Source organism: Cervus elaphus, chromosome 18 (assembly GCF_910594005.1).
Source record: "Cervus elaphus chromosome 18, mCerEla1.1, whole genome shotgun sequence".
Lineage (NCBI taxonomy): Eukaryota > Metazoa > Chordata > Mammalia > Artiodactyla > Cervidae > Cervus > Cervus elaphus.
The window spans coordinates 16,535,788-16,559,604 of NC_057832.1; the positions used below are offsets into that span (position 1 = coordinate 16,535,788).

The 23,817-nt window shown below is 41.4% G+C and overlaps 1 protein-coding gene across 5 annotated transcripts in view; it reads left to right on the plus strand.

Annotated features, from left to right (window-relative positions):
* The window catches only part of LOC122674603 (zona pellucida binding protein), a 112,576-nt gene extending 105,629 nt beyond the window's left edge, over window positions 1–6,947 (plus strand). For all 5 annotated transcript variants that reach the window (XR_006335005.1, XM_043873098.1, XM_043873101.1 and 2 more), the window contains one exon: window positions 6,736–6,947. Coding sequence is in view for 4 of the 5 variants with exons in the window: in XM_043873098.1 (XP_043729033.1) it covers window positions 6,736–6,830 (95 nt within the window). In the remaining variant the exon portion in view is untranslated. The remainder of the gene's footprint in view (window positions 1–6,735) is intronic.
* The last annotated feature ends 16,870 nt before the right edge of the window (window positions 6,948–23,817 follow it).

A 23,817-nucleotide genomic window follows, 5' to 3' on the forward strand; every position in this document is an offset into this window, starting at 1 on the left:
TTGGCATGTCGTTGTTCCGTCGCCTAGCTGTGTCTGACTCTTTGCAACCCCATGGACTGCAGCATGTCAGGCCTCCCTGTCCTTCACCATCTCCCAAAGTTTGTCCAGGTCCATGTCCATTGCATCAGTAATGACATCCAGCCATCTCATCCTCTGACGCACCCTTCTCCTTCTGCCGTCAATCTTTCCCAGCATCAGGGACTTTTCCAGTGAGTCAGCTGTTTGCATCAGGTGGCCAAAATACTGAAGCTTCAGCATTAATCCTTCCAATGAATATTAAGGGTTGATTTCCCTTACGATTGACTGGTTTGATCTCCTTGCTGTCCAAGGGACTCTCAGCAGTCTTCACCAGCACCACAGTTCAAAGGCATCAATTCTTTGGTGCTCTGCCTTCTTTATAGTCCAGCTTTCACATTTGTACATGACCACCGGGAAGACCTTGACTGTATGGACCTTTGTTGGCAGAGTAATGTCTCTGCTTTTCAACACACTGTCTAGGTTTGTCACTCTTGACATAACTAAACTTTAAATATTGGCAATCTGATGAGTATGTCATGTATCACATTTTTATGGTAAAATATTTCAAAGATTTAATATTTTAAGCATATCAAAAGGTACAAATTAGTGGCAGTAAGCATATTCACTTTGTTGTGTGTTAATACCATTCATGTCCAGAACTTTTTCATCTTCCTGAACTGAAATTCTGTGCCTATGAAACTCTTAACTCACCATTTACCCTCCTTTCAGCCCTGGCAACGATCATGCTTCTTTCTATCCCTGTAGATATGACTGCTCCAGGCACCTATGTGAATGAAATTATACAGCATTTGACCTTTTGCGATTGGCTTATTTAACTTGGCATCTATGTTGTAGGATATGTCAGAATTTCCTTTGTTTTTAAGGCTAAGTAATATTCCACTGTGTGTGTATCACATTCCCACCTCCAACATGTATAGTGTGTGACCATAACACATTTTAATCCCATTCCATAGTACTTTTCGTAGCTTCATATGCCCACATTAATATACATTAGGTGGCCCAGCACTAATATACCACATTTCATCATCCACATGTGCATGCCACATTGTCTTTATCCCTTCATCTGTCAGTGGACATTGGTTTGCTTCCATCCCTTGGCTGTTGTGGATAATGCTACACTGATTGAACATGGGTGTGCAAATACCTCTTCAAGATCCTGCTTCTGGTTCTTTTAGATAAATACTGTATTAGGTTGGGCTGCCATAACAAAATTCCATACTGAATGGATTAAACACCAGAAATTCATTTTTTTGCACTTCTGAAGAATAGAATCCCAGGTTCAAGGTATTGGTGATTCATTTCCGATGAGCACTCTTTTGGCTTGCAGGTGGCATAATAGGTCACTTTCTCATTGTCCTTACATGGTCTTTCCTTGGTTCAAGAAAATGTTTCAGTTTTGACGTAGTTCAGTTTATCTGTTTGCCTTTTGTCCTTATGCTTTTGTTATTGTCCAGTTGGTAAGTCGTGTTGGACTGTTTGCTGCAGCACACAGGCTTCCCTGTTCTTCGTTATCTCCCACAGTTTGCTCAGACTCATTGCCATTGAATCGGTGATATCATCCAATGATCTCATCCTCTGTCACATCCTTCTTCACCCTCGTCAATCTGTATTTTGGTGTCATATAAAAAATAATTGTAAACTCTGAAGTCATAAAGCTTCTTCCTGTTTTCTGCCAAGAACTTTACAGTTTTAGCTCGTATGTTTAGGTCTTTGATCCATTTTGAGTAGATTTTTATATATTGGGTAAGGTGAGGGTGCAGCCTCCTTCATTCTCAGGTGGCTATCCAGTTTTCCCGGCACCATTTTTGAAAAACTGTCCTTTCCTCATTGGATGATCTTGGTATCCTTGTTAAAAATTATTTGAGAGTTCATTTCTAAGCTTTCTATTCCTTTTATCTGTGATTCTGTCTTTATGCCAGTATCAGGCCATTTAAATTACTGTAGATTTGGAGTATTTAAATCAGCAAGTATGAGATGTTCGACTTTATTCTTTCACAATATTGTTTAGGCTATTTTGAATCCCTTGAGATTTCAAATGAGTTTTGTGATGGATTTTTCTGTCTCTGAAAACACCACCACTGAGATTTTGTTAGAGATTTCATAGAATCTATAGGTTTCAGAGACAGAGATTTCATAGGTAATTTTTAGTATTACTGACATATTAATAATATTAAATATTAAAGAACATGGGATATCTTTCCATTTATTTGTCTTTGGTTTATTTCTGCAATTTTTGGTAGTTTTCAGTACACAAGAAATTGCCTCCATGGTCAGGTTACAATAGCATATATTTTTGATGCTATTGTAAGTAGAGCTGCTTTTTTGTTTTTTTCCATTTCCTTTACAGATTGTTTAGTCTATAGAAACACCACTGATTTTTGCATGTCAATTTTGTATGCAACTTTGTTGAATGTTTTATCAGTCAATATTTTTTAGTGTGGAATCTTTAAGATTTTCTTCATAGAAGATCAATTCAGTTCAGTAGCTCAGTCGTGTACAACTCTTTGCGACCCCATAGACCTCAGCAAACCAGGCTTCCCTGCCCTTCATCATCTTCCAGAGTTTGCTGAAGCTCATGTCCATTGAGTCAGTGATGCCATCCAACCATCTCATCCTCTATCATCCCCTTCTCCTCCTACCTTCAGTCTTTCCCAGCATCAGGGTCTTTTCTAAGGAATCAGTTCTTCGCATCAGGTGGCCAAAATATTGGAGCTTTAGCTTCAGCATCAGTCGTTCCAATGAATATTGAGGACTGATTTCCTTTAGGATGGACTGGTTTGATCTCCTTGCCGTCCAAGTGACTCTCAAGAGTCTTCTCCAACACCACTGTTCAAAAACATCAATTTTTCGGTGCTCAGCTTGGTTTATAGTCCAACGCTCACATCCATACATGACTACTAGAAAAAGCATAGCTTTGACTAGACCCACCTTTGTTGGCAAAGTAATGTCTTTGCTTTTTAATATGCTGTCTAGGTTGGTCATAACTTTCCTTCCAAGGAGCAAACGTCTTTTAATTTCATGGCTCCAGTCTCCATCTGCAGTGATTTTGGAGTCCCCCAAAATAAAGTCTGCCACTGTTTCCACTGTTTCCCCATCTATTTGCCATGAGGTAATGGGACCAGATGCCATGATTTAGTTTTCTGAATGTTGAGTTTTAAGCCAACTTTTTCACTCTCCTCTTTCACTTTCATCAAGAGGCTCTTTAGTTCTTCTTCACTCTCTGCCATAAGGGTGGTGTCATCTGCATATCTGAGGTTATTGATATTTCTCCCGGCAATCTTGATTCCAGCTTGTGCTTCCTCCAGCCCAGCATTTCACATGATATACTCTGCATATAAGTTAAATAAGCAAGGTGACAATGTACAGCCTTAATGTACTCCTTTTTCTATTCGGAACCAGTCTGTTGTTCCATGTCTAGTTCAAACTGTTGCTTCCTGACCTGCATACAGATTTCTCAGGAGGCAGGTCAGGTGGTCTGGTATTCCCATTTCTTTAAGAATTTTCCAGAGTTTGTTGTGATCCACACAGTCAAAGGCTTTGGCATAGTCAATAAAGTAGAAGTAGATGTTTTTCTGGAACTCTCTTGCTTTTTCTATGATTCAACAGATGTTGGCAATTTGGATCATACCCATTATAAACAGGGATACCATCACTCTGCCTTTACCATTTGAGTTTGCTTCCTTTTTCTTGTCTAATTGCTCTAGGCAAAACTCTTAATACTGTGTTCAATGGAAGTAAAGATGGTCGTCATCTTTGTCTAGTCCTGATGTTGCAAGGAAATTCTAAGCTCCCATCTCAAGGGGTTTCCTAGTCTAGCTTCTCACTGAGGGCATGCTCAGTGTCTTATAGTTTGATCTTTATTTGCGTTTCTCAAATTCTTGATTTGTTTGAGCACTATTTTGTGGATCAGTAACATATCAGTCATTGGATATTTGTGTTTCCTCTTTGGGCCTGTTGTGAGTTTTCTCTCCTCTCCTTGTTGATTGGTAGGGATTATGTCTTGTTTTCTGAGTGACGGTCCGCTGGTGGCCACATAGCTGCAACAATATCCTAGGTCTCCTGCTTGACTATTGTCACTTTTATGATTCTTTTTATTAAGTTGTTAATTTTAATACTAAATGAATCAATTATTTTCTATTATGGCTAGTCACTTTCTTTTTAAATAAATTAGTCCCCATCTAAAATTCATGAATTTACATGTATTTACATGTATTCCCCATCCAGCTGATTCATGTCAATGTATGGCAAAAATCACTAGAATATTGTAAAGTAATTAGCCTCCAACTAATAAAAATAAATGGAAAAAAAAATAAAATTCATGAAGATTTTTTTTCTATATTTCCTTATCATTTCTTTATGTGTTGATACTGATCAGTCACGAATGCTTCCTTCTCTTCTTATTGAAATAATCAAAATTTAATTAGGCTACTCTTTTAACTGTAGCTATGAGATATTCCATTTCCTGAGACTCAAACCTGGAAGATAATTTCACTAATTTTGCACTTTAATAATATTTTAGCATTTTCCCTCAATTTTGCTTAAGAAAGAACAAAATATTTCAGAATATATCCTAGGAGAGAGTGTTACAGATAAGGGCCCTGGTCTGGTACTCAGTGGTGAAGAATCTGCCTGCTAATGCAGGAGATACAGGTTCAATCTCTTGGTTGAGAAGACCCCTCGAGAAGGAAATGGCAACCCACTCCAGTATTCTTACCTGGGAAATCTCATGGACAGAGGAGCCGGGCCGTCTATAGTCCATGGGATCTCAAGAGAGTTGGACATGACTTAGTGACTAAATAATATACGTATACAGTATTATGAAAGCTTTTTAAATATAAGAATGTTTATTAGAATATCATTATTTATGCTTTGATTTTGATGGGTTTATGCCAGTTTCTGTTCTGTTTGTGACAGTCATGTAAAAATATGTGTGTGAGACTTTATGCAGGCTTCTGTTCTCCATGTTTAATGTTTAACATTTTTAATACCTTTGCTCAGTCTTTTCATATTTGTGCTTAAAGAAATATTAATACGTGTCTTTGACAGAATGTGTACCATGGTCACAGTCCTTTGAGAAACATTAGAAACAAATATCATTAGAATTTTACCACATGCATTTTTACTTTAAATACTCTTCCTATTACTGCAGCAAATCTATCTAACTTTGTTTCCCAATTTTTTTTCCATCTGGAACATTAATTTCCAAATAAAATGTCTATGAAAACCGAGGAACTCTATGGAACCTAGAACAGAGAATACTTTCTCTGAGTGATGGTTAAGATATTTCCCAATTTGAAACAATATGTATTTTGAGAAAAATATGAAATTAAATAATATAATATGACCCAGATCCAATCAGTGACACGTATTATTAAATTATGGTGCTAAAAAAAAATCTCATTTCCTGGCCTATGATAGCCCATCCTTAGATGTGCTCTTGTTAACATCTTTGTGACCCCTTGGCTGATGACACATGCAGTAGGAGAATCAGAGACCAAGCCCTGTTAGAGGGTGATGCCTTCCCAGAACCTTCGTGGCCGTACGCACACAGAAGAGGCGGGTGGAGACCGCAGCCTGCAGTGCACAGGGCTAAGCGTTTGTTGAGCACAGTGCTTGCCACAAACTTGCTGTTTTCTTTTCTAAGTCATCTGATTTCAGTCCTCACAATAACTATGACTTGATCATCATTGTACCTCTTTTAGAAATGTTCAGTTCAGTTACTTGGTCGTGTCCAACTTTTTGCGACTCCATGGATTGCAGCACGCCAGGCCTCCCTGTCCATCACCAATTCCCAGAGTTTGCTCAAACTCATGTCCATTGAGTCAGTGATGCCATCCAACCATCTCATCCTCTGTCATCCCCTTCTCCTCCTGCCTTCAATCTTTCCCCGCATCAGGGTCTTTTCAAATGAGTCAGTTCTTCAAATCAGGCGGCCAAGAAATGAGGAAGCTAGAACTAAGAGAATTGACTACTTTGCCCAGGATCCCAAACTTAGTCAACAACAAAGAATGCATTTAACCCTGGTTTCTTTCTACCTTTCTTACTTCCCATCATGCAGAAGGAGCATTGGTAACATTGATGATAGATCCTTATGTTAGGGATGACCAAACTGAGTTACATTTTAGGCTAAGTAATGTTTCTAAAATTACACTTTTAGCCCGTGATAGAAATAGAATTTGAAACCAGATGACTGTTAAAAATAATCTGCAAGTCCTTCCCATATTTGCACCTATCTTTATATATCTGAAGCATGCTACTATGGACCATCTGGTAGTCACATTCTTCTAGAATTTACAGGATGGCCAGGAAGCCTTCTTATGTCAACACTGTGGGATCAGTCTTGGTTTAAGCTTACATGAGGCATTTAGAGGAGTCAAACTCATAGAAACAAATTGTGGAATGGTGGCTGCCAGGATCTAGGAAAGGGGGAATAAGGAGTTCAATGGGTATAGAGGTGCAGTTTGTCCCAGATGCAAAAGTTCTGGAGATTAGTTGTGCAATGATTTAAGTATACTTGACACTACTCAACTGTATACTTAAAAATAGTTAAAATGGCAGATTTTATGTTATGTGCATTTTACCACATTTAAAACCAAAAAGAAAAAAAAAATCTTCTTTGAAAATGTATTCTCCATCTAAAGTTAACTTACTTGGCATTAGGAGACTGTTACTTATTAACTTATTTTTTATTCACAGTAATCTGCAGCCCTGGATCTTATAACTCCCGTGATGGAATTCACTGCCTTCAGTGCAATAGCAGCCTGGTGTTTGGAGCAAAAGCATGTTTATAGGCCATCATTTTGAGCTCGACGATGGTTTGTCAAACACAAAAGTTTATTTTTGAAGTATTAATATATAATAAATCACTATTATGCCAAAATTAAATGTATTAGATTTTACCAAAAAAAGATGTCATTTTAATTGAAATGCTGTATATCCAAATTCTTTATACACAGAACAGCCAATAATCTTTATTCATTAATGCCAGACCTACATATGACTCCAAAATATTTCTTGGGTCACTGTTTTTAAGATAGTTTCAAATATACTCTATTGGGTTAGTCCAAAAGATTTTTATGATTTTTCAAAAATTGCCCATTTTGTCATTATTATGTTAACTAATCTGAGGCCACCATTTTCTTCTACAGTAATTGTAATTTCAGCTTCTTTTAGTCCTTTTCTTTAATTTTATGTGATTTTATCCCTTGCAGTTTGAACTTTCATAGCTGAAATTCACTTTTTTAAAACTCCAAGTCTTATTATTGCAATTTTTAACTACTTTAGTTTAAGACCTAGACCCATACACACACACACCCAAACACATTATGGGTTTTTAATACAGTTCACTGTGGTGAACTTACACTTTTCAGTTTAAAGTCCCTCAAATTTGACATCTTAGAATAGAGCAATGTGTAGGTGCCTAAATTAACATCTGAAGGACTTCTCTGGCCTGGTGGTCCAGTGGTTAAGAATCTGCCTTGCAATGCAGGGGACACAGGTTCAATCCCTGCTTGGGGAACTAGGATCCCACATGCCAAAGAGCAACTAGCCCGCACACAGCTGGACAGTCTCTGCTACATGCTGCAACTAAGACCCAATGCAGTCAAATAAAGAAATGCACGTCTTTAAAAAATAAATAATTCGCCATTTGAACTTTTGTGGAGACAAAGAGGAACTAAGCAGCTCCTTCCTCAACAGCCTCTCTAAGGATGAGAATCCAGCAGCTCTTTCACTCCTTCACTGTTAAAGTGTCTGTGACAGGCACTGCTCCAGCCTCCTGACACTCGCTCACCCTGGATTGCTGTGTTCGAATATGAAAAATTACCACAAATTTAGACTAATTACAGGGAAAATACATGAGTAAACCACAGAATCAGTAGCCTCTCAGTTTTCTAGGTACTGCTTTATTATGTTTGTATCAGCTTTATACTGTCTTTGGAATGTTCCCTGTTTCTCTTCATCTTTCCTGAGACATGAACACATGTGAATGGCAAATGCACACAGGTTGGATCTGGGCACAAGTGTGCAGGTCACCGGACAGTTTACAGAGAGGCATTTACTGACCCTGAGGCCCTGCATGGCATTTTGAAAGGGCCACTTACTATATTAGCTTCTCATTTGTTCTCCCTATGGATACGTGTTACCCTGGAATTCTCACGCAAATACAGAGGCAAGGGAAATGACATTTCTCTGGTTGCCCTAGTGGTGTTTCTTTAACAGGCCCTTTGGACTGTAATCGTCTTGTAATTGTTTTCCTATATTTTTGAGAGGTTTTTCAGGAACCTTCTTTCTACCCTTAAGCAACATGTTTCTGCTGTTTTACTGTTTGGGTAGCTTATTGTTCTTCTAGCACATGCTTTCTGTAACTCGTAAAAGACTTATTAAGTCTCCATCTGTAAAAGCAGTGCAACCTCCTCAAGTTTCCAAATTTCTGCATTGTGTAATATGATTAATTGGGATACATATTCTTTCCTGTGTACTCCCTGAGTTGGGGTTAGTTTCTTCTTCTTGTTTAATGGCTCAGAGGACTTGAATTCCCCATGCATCTTTGTAAGGAGTGATCAGGATCAGCCCCCGCACTGATCAGCTGGGAAGCAGCACAGGGGTGTCACGGTGGTGTGGGCAGTGGGGGGCAGAGAGACGGGGATCCAGGGTGAGCGGAGACAGGGGCAGGGTGATTAGAGCCATTACAGGTTTCCACGGCACGGAGGCTGGCCAGGAACAGGGCCACGCAAGTGCCGGGGTGGAGCAAGGTCCGATTTAAACGTCCAGGCAGCGGGAACAGTTGGTAGAAACTGAAGCAGAGAATAAACTAGGAGAAGAAAGAGAAGTGTTCATTATTTCTCTTTCTTGGGTCCAGTAGTGAAATGCTCTTTGCCCTGTTTGATCACATATCACATTTATTTTAGTTGCCTGTATGTCTGTCTTTCACATTCAATGACAGTCAATACCAGAGTATTCCTAGTTTCCTAGTCTTCTTCATAGCACATAGCTATGAGCTTAGTAAGTTTTCAATTACTTAATAGATTATTAATGTCCCATCAATATAAATGACTTCCCTGGTGGCTCAGACAGTAAAGCATCTGCCTACAGTGTGGGAGACCTGGGTTCAGTCCCTGGGTCAGGAAGATCCCCTGGAGAAGGAAATAGCAACCCACTCCAGTACTCTTGCCTGGAAAATCCCATGGACACAGGATCCTGGTAGGCTGCAGTCCATGGGGTCGCAAAGAGTCAAACATGATTGAGCAACTTCACTTCTCATAAATACCAGAGTATTCTAGTCTCCTAGTCTTCTTCATAGAACATAGCTATGAGCTTAGTAAGTTTCCAGTTACTTAATAGATTATTAATGTTCCATCAATATAAATGCTTTAAAACTAAAATAAAAGTTGCCTCTATCATATTGACAGGTCATGGAATGTTGAGAGTTGTAAGCAGTTGACAATGTGTATGATAAAAACTATAATCCGTAAGATAGATCGTTGACATAAGGCAGTTTCAGTGTTTATTATTTTTGTTAGTATCAAAATAATATCTTGCATTTATATAATGACTTATTTTTATTGAAACTTTTCTTAAATTACGTAATCTGATGTTTACATTAACCTGTGAAGTTATGGCAAATACGATTCCATTTTGTATTTTAGTTTTTAGATTTTTTTCTCATTATAGATGTGTAATATGTACTCATTTGGCAATATGTAATATTGGTCCAGTAATTTCACTTAAAGGACACTATCCAAAGGAAGCAGATTAGAGATCAGGTGAAATATTCCATCTAGGGTTACTAATAATAAAAATGGAATTAATATAAATTATCTACAAGAGCAAAATGGTTAAATAAATTGTTTCCATGTGGTAGCATGTTATGTAGTACTATATGAAGTTTAGAAATGGCGACACAAAGGTAGAGAACAAACATGAATACCAGGGGTTGTGGAGAGGGGCTGGGGTGCACTGGGAGATGAGACTGAGATACACACACTGTTGATACTTGCGTAAGACAGGTAACTAATGAGGCCCACCGCACAGCGCAGGGAACTCTCCTCGGTGCTCTGTAGTGACCTACGTGGGAAGGAAATCTAGAAAAGAGGGGCTGTATGTGCACGCAGAACCGATTCCCTTTGATGAATGGCGGAAACTAACACAGCATTGTAAAGCAATTATACTCCAATAATAGTTAAAGTAAAATAATAAAATTTTAGGTCTTAAAACACAAATGAACCAACATGTTAAGAGTGACCATCCTTTGTGATAGATTCCTGTGTCAGGTTTTTTTGATACCATCTGTTTTCCAGATTTTCTACAATGAAATGAATTACTTTGGAAAATCCTGGAAGCAGTAAACATGCTTTGACAAATGACAAAAGAGTAACCATTTGGGGAAGGCACTGTTGCTCATCTCTTCAGTGTCAACTCACCCACCTTCTTCCTGGTGGAACACCAAGTTTGTTTACTCCAGAGAACTGTCCTTCTTAGGCAGTCAGCATGTGGCTTCTTTCTGACCTCTGTTTTGTTGAAACTGTGAGGTGGATGCCCTGAGGATGGAGCCCATGCTGAGGGCCCAGAGTGGAGACTCAGGAAGAGCTGGGCCTTGATGGTGATGATGAATCACTGCCCTTATTTTGTCTGAATCCCAGCCTGTCCTGGACTCCCCAGCTCTGTGAGACACAAAAGCTTCTTTAGTTAAAGCAAGTTAGGTTTTCTGCAACCAAAAGCATCCTAATTGGTAGAGTGTTCATTCATTATAGGAAATAGGTAAAACAGAGGAAATTAAAAGTAGGGGGAGAATACCACTTATTGTTTCATAACCCAGATGTCAGCAATGTTAACATGTGGGGAAATTTCCTACATTTGTGTGAATTCTTTATTCATGTTATATGTTTTATTCATGCATATGCAACCAGTATTTACCTTAATACATAATGTTTTCTAAATAATTGTATTCACCTCATTAACATAATTTTGGGATTCCCTTGTAGCTCAGTCAGTAAAGAATCTGCCTGCAGTACAGGAGACCTGGCTTCAATTCCTGGGTCGGGAAGATCCCCTGGAGAAGGAAATGGCAACCCACTTCAATATTCTTGCCTGGAGAATCCCGTGGACAGAGGATCCTGGCAGTCTGCACAGTCTATAGGGTTGCAAAGAGTTGGACACGACTTAGTGACTAAAGCACCAACATAATTTTAATGACTATTACATTTGATACATTTCAGCAAAATTAATATGGTGAAACATTTCTAGTTGTTGGACATTTCTGGTGCTTCCAGATTTTCACTGTTTTATATAGCATTATAGTTAACATCTTCTTTCTTAATACTTATGTATTTTTAAGTCTTCTCTGTGCTGAGTACCCGGAAGTAGAATATTATAATCCTTAGGACCATTTGCCAGATTTTTTTCCTGAATAATTGTACCAATTTATAGTCCCACCAGTGATATATATCAGAGTACATATTTCACCACACCCTCTCTGAATTCATTTTTTAAATGGTTTATTTTGACAGATGGAAATAGTTTCCCATGTTTTTTCTTTCTTGGAGTACTGATGAGGTTGAGCAGCTTCTGATACATGTAATAGATAATATTTGGTAAGCTTGAAAAGTGAAAGTGAAAGTCACTCAGTTGTGTCTGACTCTTTGTGACCCCATGGACTATAGAGTCCATGGAATTCTCCAGGCCAGAATACTGGATTGGGTAGCCTTTCCCTTCTCCAGGGGATCTTCCCAACCCAGGGATCGAACCCATGTGTCCCGCATTGCAGGCAGATTGTTTACCAGCTGAGCCACAAGGGTAAGCTTGGTTAAGCTTGATTCCTAGCAGTTCCAAGGGTGTTTAGTTTCTAAGTGTTACCTACAGTGCGTATCAGAAAATTGTATTAGCTGGCTTATAGCAAAAGTCTATCAGGGATGTGCATCATTTGTGTCAGAATTATCCAGTGGGGGCCCCTCCAGTTAGTTACGTCTTATATAAGCCTCTCTCCTTGGGTGTGGGTAGAACCTGTAACTTGATTTTAGACAATAGAAGGTGTCAAAGATGACAGTCACTTGCATAATTATATTACATGAGGCTCTGTGTTAGTGTCCTGGAGCAAGCGATCCTCCTGCTGGCACAGAAGGAGCTGCTGTGTCAAGAGTGGACCTACAAGAAGACCAGCTGGTAAGGACCTGCAGGGGCTGGGAGAGCTGAGGGCAGCCCCTGCTGTCAGCTGGCAAGAAAGCAGTGCTTCAGTTCTTAGACTGCAAGGAATTGGATTCTGCCAGAAACGACGTGAGCTTGGAAGAGGACACCCTCCTCTGCAAAGGCACCCAGCCCTACCAACCCCTGCCAACAGCCCTGTCCTGGGCAGAGGACCTCTCTAAGCCATACCCCAGACTCCTCACCCTAGAAACAGGGATGAAAAACAGGGTTGTTTCCAGTCATGAAGTGTACAGTGATGTGTTACCCAACAATAGAGAGTATGTACCCAATGCCCCCCTTCATGGGTCACAGCCTTGTGATGAAGGGGCTTGTGTAACTCAATGAAGCTATGAGCCATGTATGCTGGGCCACCCAAGATGGACAGGTCATAGTAACAAGTTTGACAAGACATGGTCCACTGGAGGAGGAAATGGCAACCCACTTCAGTATTCTTGCCTCAAGAACTCCATGAACAGTATGAAAAGACAAAAAGATACGATATGGAAGATGAGCCCCCTCAGTCTTAAGGTGTCCAAAATTCTGTTGTGGAAGAACAGAGAACAATGACTAGTATCTCTAGAAAAATGAACCAGCTGGGTCAAAGCAGAAACAATGCTCAGTTGTGGATGTGTTGGGTGGTGGTGGAGAAGGTAAAGTCCAGTGCTGTAAAGAACAATATTGCATAGGAACCTGGAATTTTAAGTCCACGAATCAAGGTAGATTGGACATGATCAAGCAGGAGATGGCAAGAGTGAACACTGACATCTTAGGAATCAGTGAACTAAAATGGATGGGAATGGGCGAATATAATTCAGATGACCACTATATCTACTACTTTGTATATATATGGAGATACAGATATATAGATATTGATATATTAGATATAGATATATATTTATGTAATATATAATGTGGACATTTCACATGCTAGCAAGGTAATGGTCAGAATCCTTCTAGCTAGGCTTCAACAGCATGTGAACTGATAACTGAGTACAAGCTAGGTTTAGAAAAGGCAGAGGAACCAGAGATCAAATTGCCACTGTCCATTGGGTCATAGAGAAAGCAAGGGAATTCCAGAAAAACATCTACTAATGCTTCATTGACTACACTGAAGCCTTTGTATGGGTCACAACACAAACTGTGAAAAATTCTTAAAGAGTTGGAAATACCAGACCACCTTACCTGCCTCCCGAGAAACCTGTGTGCAGGTTAAGAAGCAGTAGTTAGAACTACACATGGAACAGTTGTTGTGGGTCAGTTGCTCATTCATGTCCGACTCTTTGTGACCCCACGGACTGCAGCACGCCAGGATTCCCTGTCCTTCACCATCTTCTGGAGCTTGCTCAAACTCATGTCCTTTGAGTTGGTGATGCCATCCAACCATCTTGTACTCCGTTATCCCCTTCTCCTCCTGCCTTCAATCTTTCCATGCATCATGGACTGGTTAAAAATTGGGAAAGGAGTACATCAAGGCTGTATATTGTCACCCTGCTTATTTGACTTATATGCAGAATGCATTATGAGAAATGCTAGGCCGGATAAAGTACAAACTGCAGTCAAGGTTGCCGAGAGAAATATCAGTAACCTCAGATATGCAGATGACACCACCCTAATGACAGAAAGCAAAGAGGAACTAAAGAGCCTCTTGGTGAAAGTGAAAGAGGAGAGTGAAAAATCTGGCTTGAAACTCAATAGTAAAAAAACTTAAGATCATGGCATCAAGTTCCATCACTTCATGGCAAACAGATGGGGAAACAATGCGACAGACTATTTTCTTGGGCTCCAAAATCACTCCAGATGGTGACTGCAACCATGAAATCAAAAGATACTTGCTCCTTGGAAGAAAAGCTATGACAACTTAGCATATTAAAAAATAGAGACATTACCTTGCCGACAAAGGTCCATCTAGTCAAAGCTATGGTTTTTCCAGTAGTCATATACAGATGTGAGAATTGGACCATAAATAAGGCTGAGCACCAAATAACTGATGCTTTTGAATTGTGCTGGAGAGGCTCTTGTGAGTCCCCTGGACAGCTAGGAGATCAAACCAGTCAATACTAAAGGAAATCAACCCTGAATATTCATTGGAAATACTGGTGCTGAAGCTCCAATATTTTGACCATCTGATACAAAGAGCCAACCCATTGTAAAAGACCCTGATACTGGGAAGGATTGAGGGCATGAGGAGAAGGGGGCAACAGAGGATGAGATGGTTAGATAGCATCACTGAGTCAATGGACCTGAGTTTGAGCGAACTCCAGGAAATAGTAAAGGAAAGCATGCCAAGGAAGCCTGGCATGCTTGGGGTCACAAAGAGTCTGACACAACTGAGCAACTGAACAATGACAGCTGTGGGCAGCAATCCCTCAGAAGTGGAGGAGCCCTCACAGTCAACAGAGGAGTTTGAAGTGCAGTACTTGGGTGCAGTCTCAGAAACAACAATGATCTTGGTTCCTTTTCAAGGCAAACCATTCAGCATCACTTTGATCAAATCTGTGCCCCAACCACTGATGCTGAAGAAGCTGAAGTTAACCAGTTCTATGAAGACCTACAAGACCTTCTAGAACTAACACCAAAAAAAAAAAAAACTGTCCTTTTCATCATAAGGGGTTACAGTGCAAAAGAAGGCTGTCAGGTGACACCTGGAGTAGCAGTCAAGCTTGGCCTTTGAGCACAGAATGTGGCAGGGCAAAGGCTAGCAGCTCCATCAGGAGAACGCACTGCTTATGGCAAACACCCGCTTCCAGCAGCCCCAGGTGTGACTCTGCATGGACATCACCCGACGGTCCACGCCAAAATCAGATCGATGACCCTCTTTGCAGTTGAAGACGGAAAAGCTGTGTACAATCGGCAAAAACAAGACCAGAGCTCACTGAGGCTCAGATCATGAGCTCCTCATTGCACAATTCAGGCTTAAATTGAAGAAAGTAGGGAAAACCATGGGCTTCCCTGGTGGCTCAGCAGTAGATAATTCGCCTCCAATGCAGGAGTCCCAGGAGAGGCAGATTCAACCACTGGGTCTGGAAGAAGCCCTGGAGGATGGTGTGGCAACCCACTCCAGTATTCTTGCCTAGAGAATCCCTATGAACAGAGGAGCCTGGTGGGCTACAGTTCATAGGGTCACAAAAAGTCGGACATGACTGAAGCAACTTAGCATGCATGCGCAGGAAAAGCCACCAGGCCATTCAGGTGTGACCTAAATCAAATCCCTTTTGATTATACAGTGGAAATGACAGATAGACTCAAGGGATTAGATATGGTAGACGGGGTGCCTGAAGAACTATGGATGAAGGTTCATAACATTGTACAGGAGGCAATGACCAAAACCATCCCAAAGAAGAAGAAATGCAAGAGCATAGTGGTTGTCTGAGGAGGGCTTACAAATAGCTGAGGAAAAAAGAGAAGTGAAAGGCAAGGGAGAAAGGGAAAGATATACCTAATTGAATGCAGAGTTATAGAGAACAGCAAGGAGAGAATAGAAGATCTTCTGAAGTGAACAGTATAAAGACAGAAAAAAATAATACAGTGGGAAACACTAGAGATCTCTTCATGAAAATTGGAGAGATCAGTTTTCAACATTTCATGCAAAGATAGGCACAATACAGACAGAAACACTAAGGACCTATGAGAAGCAGACTAGATTAATAATAGGTGGCAAAAATACACAGAAGAACCATACAAAAATATGTGAATGACTCCAGTAACCACAATGGTGTGATCACACACCTAGAGCCAGACATCCTGGAATGTGAAGGTAAGTGGGCCTTAGAAAGAATTACTACAAACAAAGCTAGCTGGAATTCCAGCCAAGCTAGTTCAAATCCTAAAAGATGCTGCTGCTAAAGTGCTGCACTCAATATGCTAGCAAATTTGGAAAACTCAGCAGAGGCCACGGGACTGGAAAATTTCAGTTTTCATTCCAATTCTAAAGAAAGACAGTGTGGAAGAATGTTCAAACTACCGTGCCGTTTTTCTCACTTCATGCGCTAGTCAGGTTATACTCAAAATCCTTCAAGCTAGATTTCAGCAGTATGTGAACAGAGAACTTCCAGGTATACAAGCTAGGTTTCAAAAAAGTAAAGGAACTAGAGATCAAATTTCTCCATTTGTTGGATCATGAAAAATGCAAGGAATTTCCAGAAAAACTTCTGCTTCATTGATTATGCTAAAGCTTTTGACTGTGTGAATCACAATAAACTGGAACCTTTTTTTAAGAATTTCTTTATTCTTTAAGATGTGGGTGTACCATACCACTTACCTGTCTCCTGAGAAATCTGTATTCAGGTCAAGAAACAATAGTTAGAATTGGACATGGAAAAGCTGAGTGGTTCAAAATTGGGGAAGGAGTAAGACAAGGCTGTATAGTGTCACCTCTGCTTATTCAACTTACATGCAAATATATCATGCAAAATGCCAGGATGGATGAATCACAGGCTGGAATCAAGATTGCCAGGAGAAATATCAACCACCTCAGATATGCAGATGATACCACCCTAATGGCAGAAAGTGAAGAGGAACTAAAAGAGCCTCTTGATGAGGGTGAAATAGAGTGAAAAAGCTGGCTTAAAACTCAACGTCAAGAAACTGAGATCATGGGATTTCTTTGGTGGTCCAGTGGCTAAAATGTCATGCTCCCAATGCAGCGGGCCTGGGGTTTGATCCCTAGTCAGGAAATGGATCCCACATGCTACAAGGAAGACCAAAGATCCCGTGTGCAACAACTGAGACCCAACACAGCCAAATAAATTAAAAAAAAAAAAAATTAAGATCATGGCATAGGTTCCCATCACTTCATGCCAAACAGAAGGGGAAAAAGTGGAATCAGTGGAGACAGATTTTATTTTCTTGGTCTCCAAAATCACCGTGGGTGGTGACTGCAGACGTGAAGTTAAAAGATGCTTACTTCTTGGAAGGAAAGCTATGACAAACCTAGACAGCATTTTAAAAAGCAGAGACCTCACTTTGCTGACAAAGAATATAGTCAAAGCTATGGTTTTTCCAGTAGTCATGTACGGATGTGAGAGTTGAACCATAAAGAAGGCTGAGCACCAAAGAATTGATGCTTTGAATTGTGCGGGAGAAGACTCTTGAGCGCCTGTTGGGCAGCAAGGAGATCAAACTAGTCCATCCTAAAGGAAATCAGTCCTGAATGTTCATTGGAAGGACTGATGCTGAAGCTGAAGCTCCAATACTTTGGCCACCTGATGCAAAGAGCCTGACTCATTGGAAAAGACCCCGATGCTGGGAAATATTGAAGGCAAAAGATAAAGAGGGTGGCAGAGGATGAGATGGTTGAATGGCATCACTGACTCAATGGACTTGAGTTTGAGCAACCTTAGGAGAATGTTGAGGATAGATGGCCCTGGCTTTCTGCTGCAGGCCCATAGGGTTGCAGAGAGTCATATGTGACTTAGTGACTGAACAACAACCAATGCGCATGGAGTAGACCTTCAGTGTGCAGCCAGCGTGGAGGGTACACGAGCTGGGTGGGCTGAAAGTACTGTGGTGAGTGTCATCTCCAGAGAGCCTGGGTTCAGGATGTTAGTCAAGCAGCTGAGAAACACTCACAGTTTGCTTATTTGTCTAATTTACTGGACTCTGAACCCAGGTGGGTTGCCCTGAACGAAGCTGACAGCCTGGAATTATTTGGCATACTGAGTAAAGCATCTGCTAGCTAAGGGAGGCTGGAATCTTACGTGGACTTTTTATATATGCTTTCCATACTGACCCCCTATTACTGGCCCCTGGTCAGCCCAGAGGCCACTCCTTCCCAGGGCGTGGTGGAGTTCTTGGTGAAGAGTGCCGGCACCCTTGAGGCCTGTGTCCCTGCAGCCCTCTGTACAGGAACGGGAGTTGAGGTGGGCGTCATGAATCACTGGAGGGTGATGGCACCCTGGAGAAGGGCTGTGCAGAGGCTGGAGGCAGGTGGTGTCAGGGCTGAAACAGCGATCAGAATGACTAGGTCCACAGGGATCTTGTTGTGTTGCTCATGACGCCCCCAGGACTGAAGGAGTTGGAGGGCAGTTCAATCTGTTGAATTCAAACTTGGGTTGGTTCATCAGCTCCAGGCCTGTTGAGAATCCTGGCTTCTTAGCTAATCTCCAGAACTGAATCAGTTCACAATCTGACAGATACCTTGGGGCAGAGGCAGCCACAGTGGCTCTTGAGAAATGACCGCCATGCTGCCCAAGATTTATGCTGCACATTTTCCCAACCTTCCCAGAGAAACCCATGACCATTTGCTAAAATGGGTGCATAATAGAGAGTGAAAAATACTGAATATTTTGGAGGTTACTTGATTCTGGCTCTCAACTGATGTTACTGCCAGGATCCGCCACCACTCTGCTCAGTGTGGGGGCTAGTAAAGGAGTGTGGGATCAATGGGTTGGATGGGCCCCCTGATCCACTGCGTGGCCTACTTTTCCGAGTTCCAGGATACATAGTTGAAACAGTTAGCTGGATGAATTCCTCTTGTTGGTTCCATGAACAGTGGAGTTACAGAGACTGGAAAGGCCTGGTGGAGTCCCTAGAACTGTCCCCACCTATGAAAATAATAAATGAAAAGCAATGTTGCATTTCTGAGGGGTATAGGAGATTAATGCTGTTTTCAAAGATTAGAGAGTGAAGGATACTGATTCCTCGCACATCATCATACACGTATCTCTCTGGCCTGCATAGAAGATGCTGCACCTTAGAGAATGACCATCCAACTCCATTAGGTGAGGTTCCAGTTGCAACTTCCTTTCCAGTCATTTATTTACTAGAATAAATTGAAATAGGCTAGTATGTGGTCCACAGCTGCTGATCTGGTGAATGCTTTCTCCTTTGAAATCCACCAGAAGCAGTTTGCTTTCACCTGGCCAGCCAGGAATAAGTTTTACTGTCCTGCTGCAGGACATAACAAGTTCCAAGTGCAGACAGCTGGCATTCCAAGGTGCACAGGTTGACCCACTACACAAAAGGCACCATGCTGGTTGCAGTGGTAAACAGGAATGATATTCTTCCACCGTTTTGTAAGATACACATGTGTCAGAAAGTTGGATATATGCCCCACAGGAATTCAGGAGCCTGCCACCTTGGTGACACTTCGAGGGGACTTGTGATGTGGCATCTGTCGATCTCCCTCCATGGCTGTGGAAAAATTTCTTCATCTGGCTGCTTCCAGTAAGAAAGGGGAAACAAAGCCAAAGAAGGGTGTTCTCTTGGTTTTGGAGTCAGTATTTATTTCTACTAATGTGTTTCTCATGCTCATTTACTAAGTTACCCACGAAGCTGCCAGTTTTGAATGAGACTCAGAGCAAGACATGGCTCTATAGCCATTGCAGGCCCTGCACATGCTGCTCCCCATCCAGGCTGGTGTCCCGCGTGTGACCAGCCACGGCGTGCTAGACAGGTGTGCGTGGGAAGGGCTCGGGCAGCTCCCGCAGGCTTGTGCTCCAACTCCCCTGGTTCCCACTCCTGCCCCCTCACCACACCTGCACCTGTGACCTCACAGGGATCCTCTGTGACATATTCACTGGGGAGAAAATGTTTTAGCCTGATTTGTAGAAGATTGTACACAATATGTTGGAAGCACCCAGAAGTAGACAGTTCCAAGCCATACTCACAGGTGTTCTCCTAAGAGTAGGGCAGGGAAATCTTCCCAAGAGATGGACTTTAAGCAGTGCCCTTCTGTTTCCACTTGGTCAGAAATGAGAGTTGATTAGACATCTGGATTTGCATAAATTTTGCAGTAAGCAAAAATATAGTGGGACAGGATTGGAAATTTGGTGACAAGGAGGAAATGTGTGTGACGAGATCTCCTGAAATAAACACACTGAAGGTGAAGTCAGCTGGGAGAGCCTGACTGTCTGATGACCGAGATGACAGCTCTGTGGTCAGTGGCTACCTGTCTTCCTCGCCAAGAACCTGGTTGCCATGGTGACAAAGATGCAGGGTCTGTCAAGACACAACCTGGCTGCAGTGTCTCCTGAGAGCCTTATCTTCCAACAAGAAGCCCCCATTATGGCAGCTTTTACCAGGGAGATGGCCAGCTGCCTGGGTAGCTGGTGCCGCAGTGGGGCACCAAGACCATCATGGAAGGGGCTGGACTTTGTTCATTCTGGAACAGGGTACAGGTTTGTGTTCCAATATTTCTGCTAAAACCACTACCTGTGGGTTTGTGATGGTGGTTAAGTCACTAAGTCATGTCTAACTCTTGGTAAGCCCATGGACTGTAGCCCTCCAGGCTGCTGTATCCATGGGATTCTCCAGACAAGAATACTGGAGTAGGTTGCCATGCCCTTCTCCAGGGGATCTTCCTGACCCAGGGATCAAATCCATGGTTCCTGCATTGCAGGAAGATACTTTACCGCTTACCGAATGCCACTGTTGCTGTGGTTATGTTCCCCGTAACACTGCTGCTGAGTTCATTTTATAGGAGGTAAATCCTGGCAATAGACTTGTGCTCTTACAATGTCCTGGCCATACCCTGTTCCCTGTTCCCATGAAACATCCTTACTAACAGGATGGTAGGTTGGTCTGGTAAAGACTCTTCTGGTGCTGCCTGAATGGATCACTCGGTGGAGCTCAGGTAATGACTTCTTGGGTGTGATCTATGCTCTGAATCAGTGACCAATAGCAACTGGCCACATTCTCCTCGCTGACTTTCACCTACAGAATTATAGTGATTATTTGAAGAAGGGTAAAGTGGAAGGACTGTCCCTCCCTGTATGACAGTAGTATATAGTGTCACTTCTGTACTTAAGATTGTGCGTGTGTTGGGGCGTAGGAGATAGATGCGGCTTCTCACATTTACCCTGCAGATCTCCTGGCCAACCTGGCTTCTGGCCTCTGCAGCTATGGACTCTGCTAGTTTAGAGGTATTATATAGTATTTGCCAAGGTAGGAACGCTTCTATTAATATTAAACTGTAACCTGGAACTTCCACCTCATGCTCTTGAATCAACATGTTAAAACAGAGGTGACTCAGGTCAGAGGGATTGATTCTAATATTCAGAGGAGATTGGGTTTCCCGAGCACTCTGGACACAGAGAGGAAGGCCAGGGTTCTCCGTGGCATGTCCAGGCACCTTTGTGGCCTGTGGCAGAGTGGACTGAGGATCGCAGTGCCCAGGATAGATGGGGCATGTACCCTGGAAGAGTCCTTGAACAAGCAAGTGGGTAACATGTTCCAACCAGGTGACACTTGGCTTTCATCATTGGTAGCACAAGAACCCCGTGTGGACACATGGACGGAAGAGCCAGGACAGCTAGGTGGAACCACATGTGTCCCCAGCAGCGTGGAGTCCCACTTTCCTGAACTCTTCTAGCTCATGTCAGCCTACCTCGAACAGAGATCAGCACTGGTCCCCGGTACGGCCCTGCGCCTCAAGGACATAGCAGCTTGATAGCAAGTCGCTGATTTATCTTCTTTCAGTGGGCCGTTCTTTGAAGAGCTGTTCAGCCATCATGTGTTCAGCCTTGCTTCTCAGGAGCCCTGACCTCTAGGCACAGAACCCTGCACAGAAGAGCAGCCAACCAGGGATGGGGCCGCTCTGGGGCCACTCCACAGAGCAGAAGGTGCAGAAGTGGACCCCACCACCCAGCAGGGGAGCAGGGGTGCCGTCTGCTTCTTCAGGTGGAGGGCAGGTAGGCAGCCAGCACCCCCTAAGGCTGCTGAAACCAAGGATGGGATACACTTTTCTGAGGGTGTGCACCCAGGGTAAGTTAGGTATGGGCAAAAAGTCTCCTGCTGTTGGTCATCCTTTTCCCGTCCTCAGCCTTTCTTGGAGCACTTTTCTCTGTGCCTGTGGTGGGCCCGGATTCTAGGGGAGGCAGTAAGGAAACCAGGGAACTCTTTCCAGTGGTGCTCCTCAAATCCCGCTTAACTTAGGCGGCCTCCTGCTGCTTTGAAACTTCCAGAGTCGTCTTTTGCTTCTTTGTCATGTCCAGGGTTTTTAGTAATAAGAGGAAGACTCTAGGAGGAATGGAACTACTCTGTCTGGCAGAACCAGATGTCTCCTGAAGTATAATTTTATTATCTTAATATTTTGCAAGTCTCAAGTGACTGCCTCTTCCATTCCTGACATTATTTGTGCTTTGTCTTTCTTTTTGTCCATTAAATTTATAATTTTTACTGTGACATCTCATTTGTCCTCTGGGATGTTTGGAATACTATTGGCAACATATGGAGACTTTTTACTTAGCTCTTCTTATTGATTTATAGTCTAATTGAACTGTTGTCAAGATTTACAATCTGGATTATGTCAGTTCTTTATGTGTTGAGACTTTTCTTTGTAGCTCAGCGTAAAGTCATTGTTTATAGATTTCCACATGTACTAGTAAAAACAGTATGTATTATGGGAAAAATTATGTACATGTCCACCAGATCAGCTTTGTTAATGAAGTTATTCAGGTTGGTAAATGTCTCTTTTATAAAAGAGTATTTTGTCTCCTATTCATTTTACCAGTTATATATAAAAATATTACTGTATAAACTATCGTATGTATTTTTATCTAGACCTAATGTTTTTTTTTTTACCATCTTATATCCTTATATTTTAAGAATGCAGTTGACATAAAGGTATTTTCAGTTAAATGAAAACTGAAAAAAATCACTAACAGTAGAAATTCACTAAAAGAGATACCAAAAAGTATTGCAGAAGAAATATGATTTGCAATGAAAGATGGAGTAAAAAACAGTAAAATAGCAAATACAGGGATATAGCTAAATGAATAATGAGTATCAGAAAAATAATAGTAAAGACAAGTTTAAAATGCATAGAATTAAAGTACATTAAATAACATTCATAAGGAAGAGGTAAATGGAGTTAAATCATACTATGACTTGGCATTGTCTGTAAAATGATAAAAGCATAAATAAATATTGCACCTTAATAAGGCATGTATGTATTCTGCAGTCTGGAGGGCACTGTTTCTGCATATGAAATCCTAAGGTAGCAGTTATTTTCCTTCAGCACACTGAAGATCCTCAAGTGCCTTCAGAATTCCATGGTTCCTTTTGATACCCAGAGAATTATATCTTCTGTTCACCTTCTTTTGTTGCTTTTGCCAGGAACATTTTTCTAAGTTAACTAATCTTCCAATTCAGGAATGTGACATTCTTAGCTTTAAATTGAAAATTTTTGTTTTTTATTTCTTTTTAAAGACGTCTTCCTCCAAGCTAACATGGAGGAAATTAGTGAAAATTTGCACTTAAGGTATTTACTGATGGTTAGGCCCTATTTCTAGTTATGCAGTTTAGTGAACATTGCATTTAATTTTAGAATTGACAAAGTGAGAATGCCTTGTCATGACTGTCTGTTCTGTGGGGTAAGTTTCTATTATAGGTACTGCTTCAGTGTAATGTCCATCCTTTATTTAAATGAGTGAAAACCATAGTGTATATTTAAGTCTCAAGGATTATATTGAAATAACTCAACTCTTCTTGTTTAATATACTTTAAAAGCCTGAAATATTTCAAAAGTATTCTTTTAAATGTGACTCTGTGTGGAAATGCAAAACCCAGCTTAATAGTTCACTTAATAAATCTGCTCAACACACATACCCATGAAACAATACATGCACATTGGACCTAATCATATAAATTCAGCTCCAT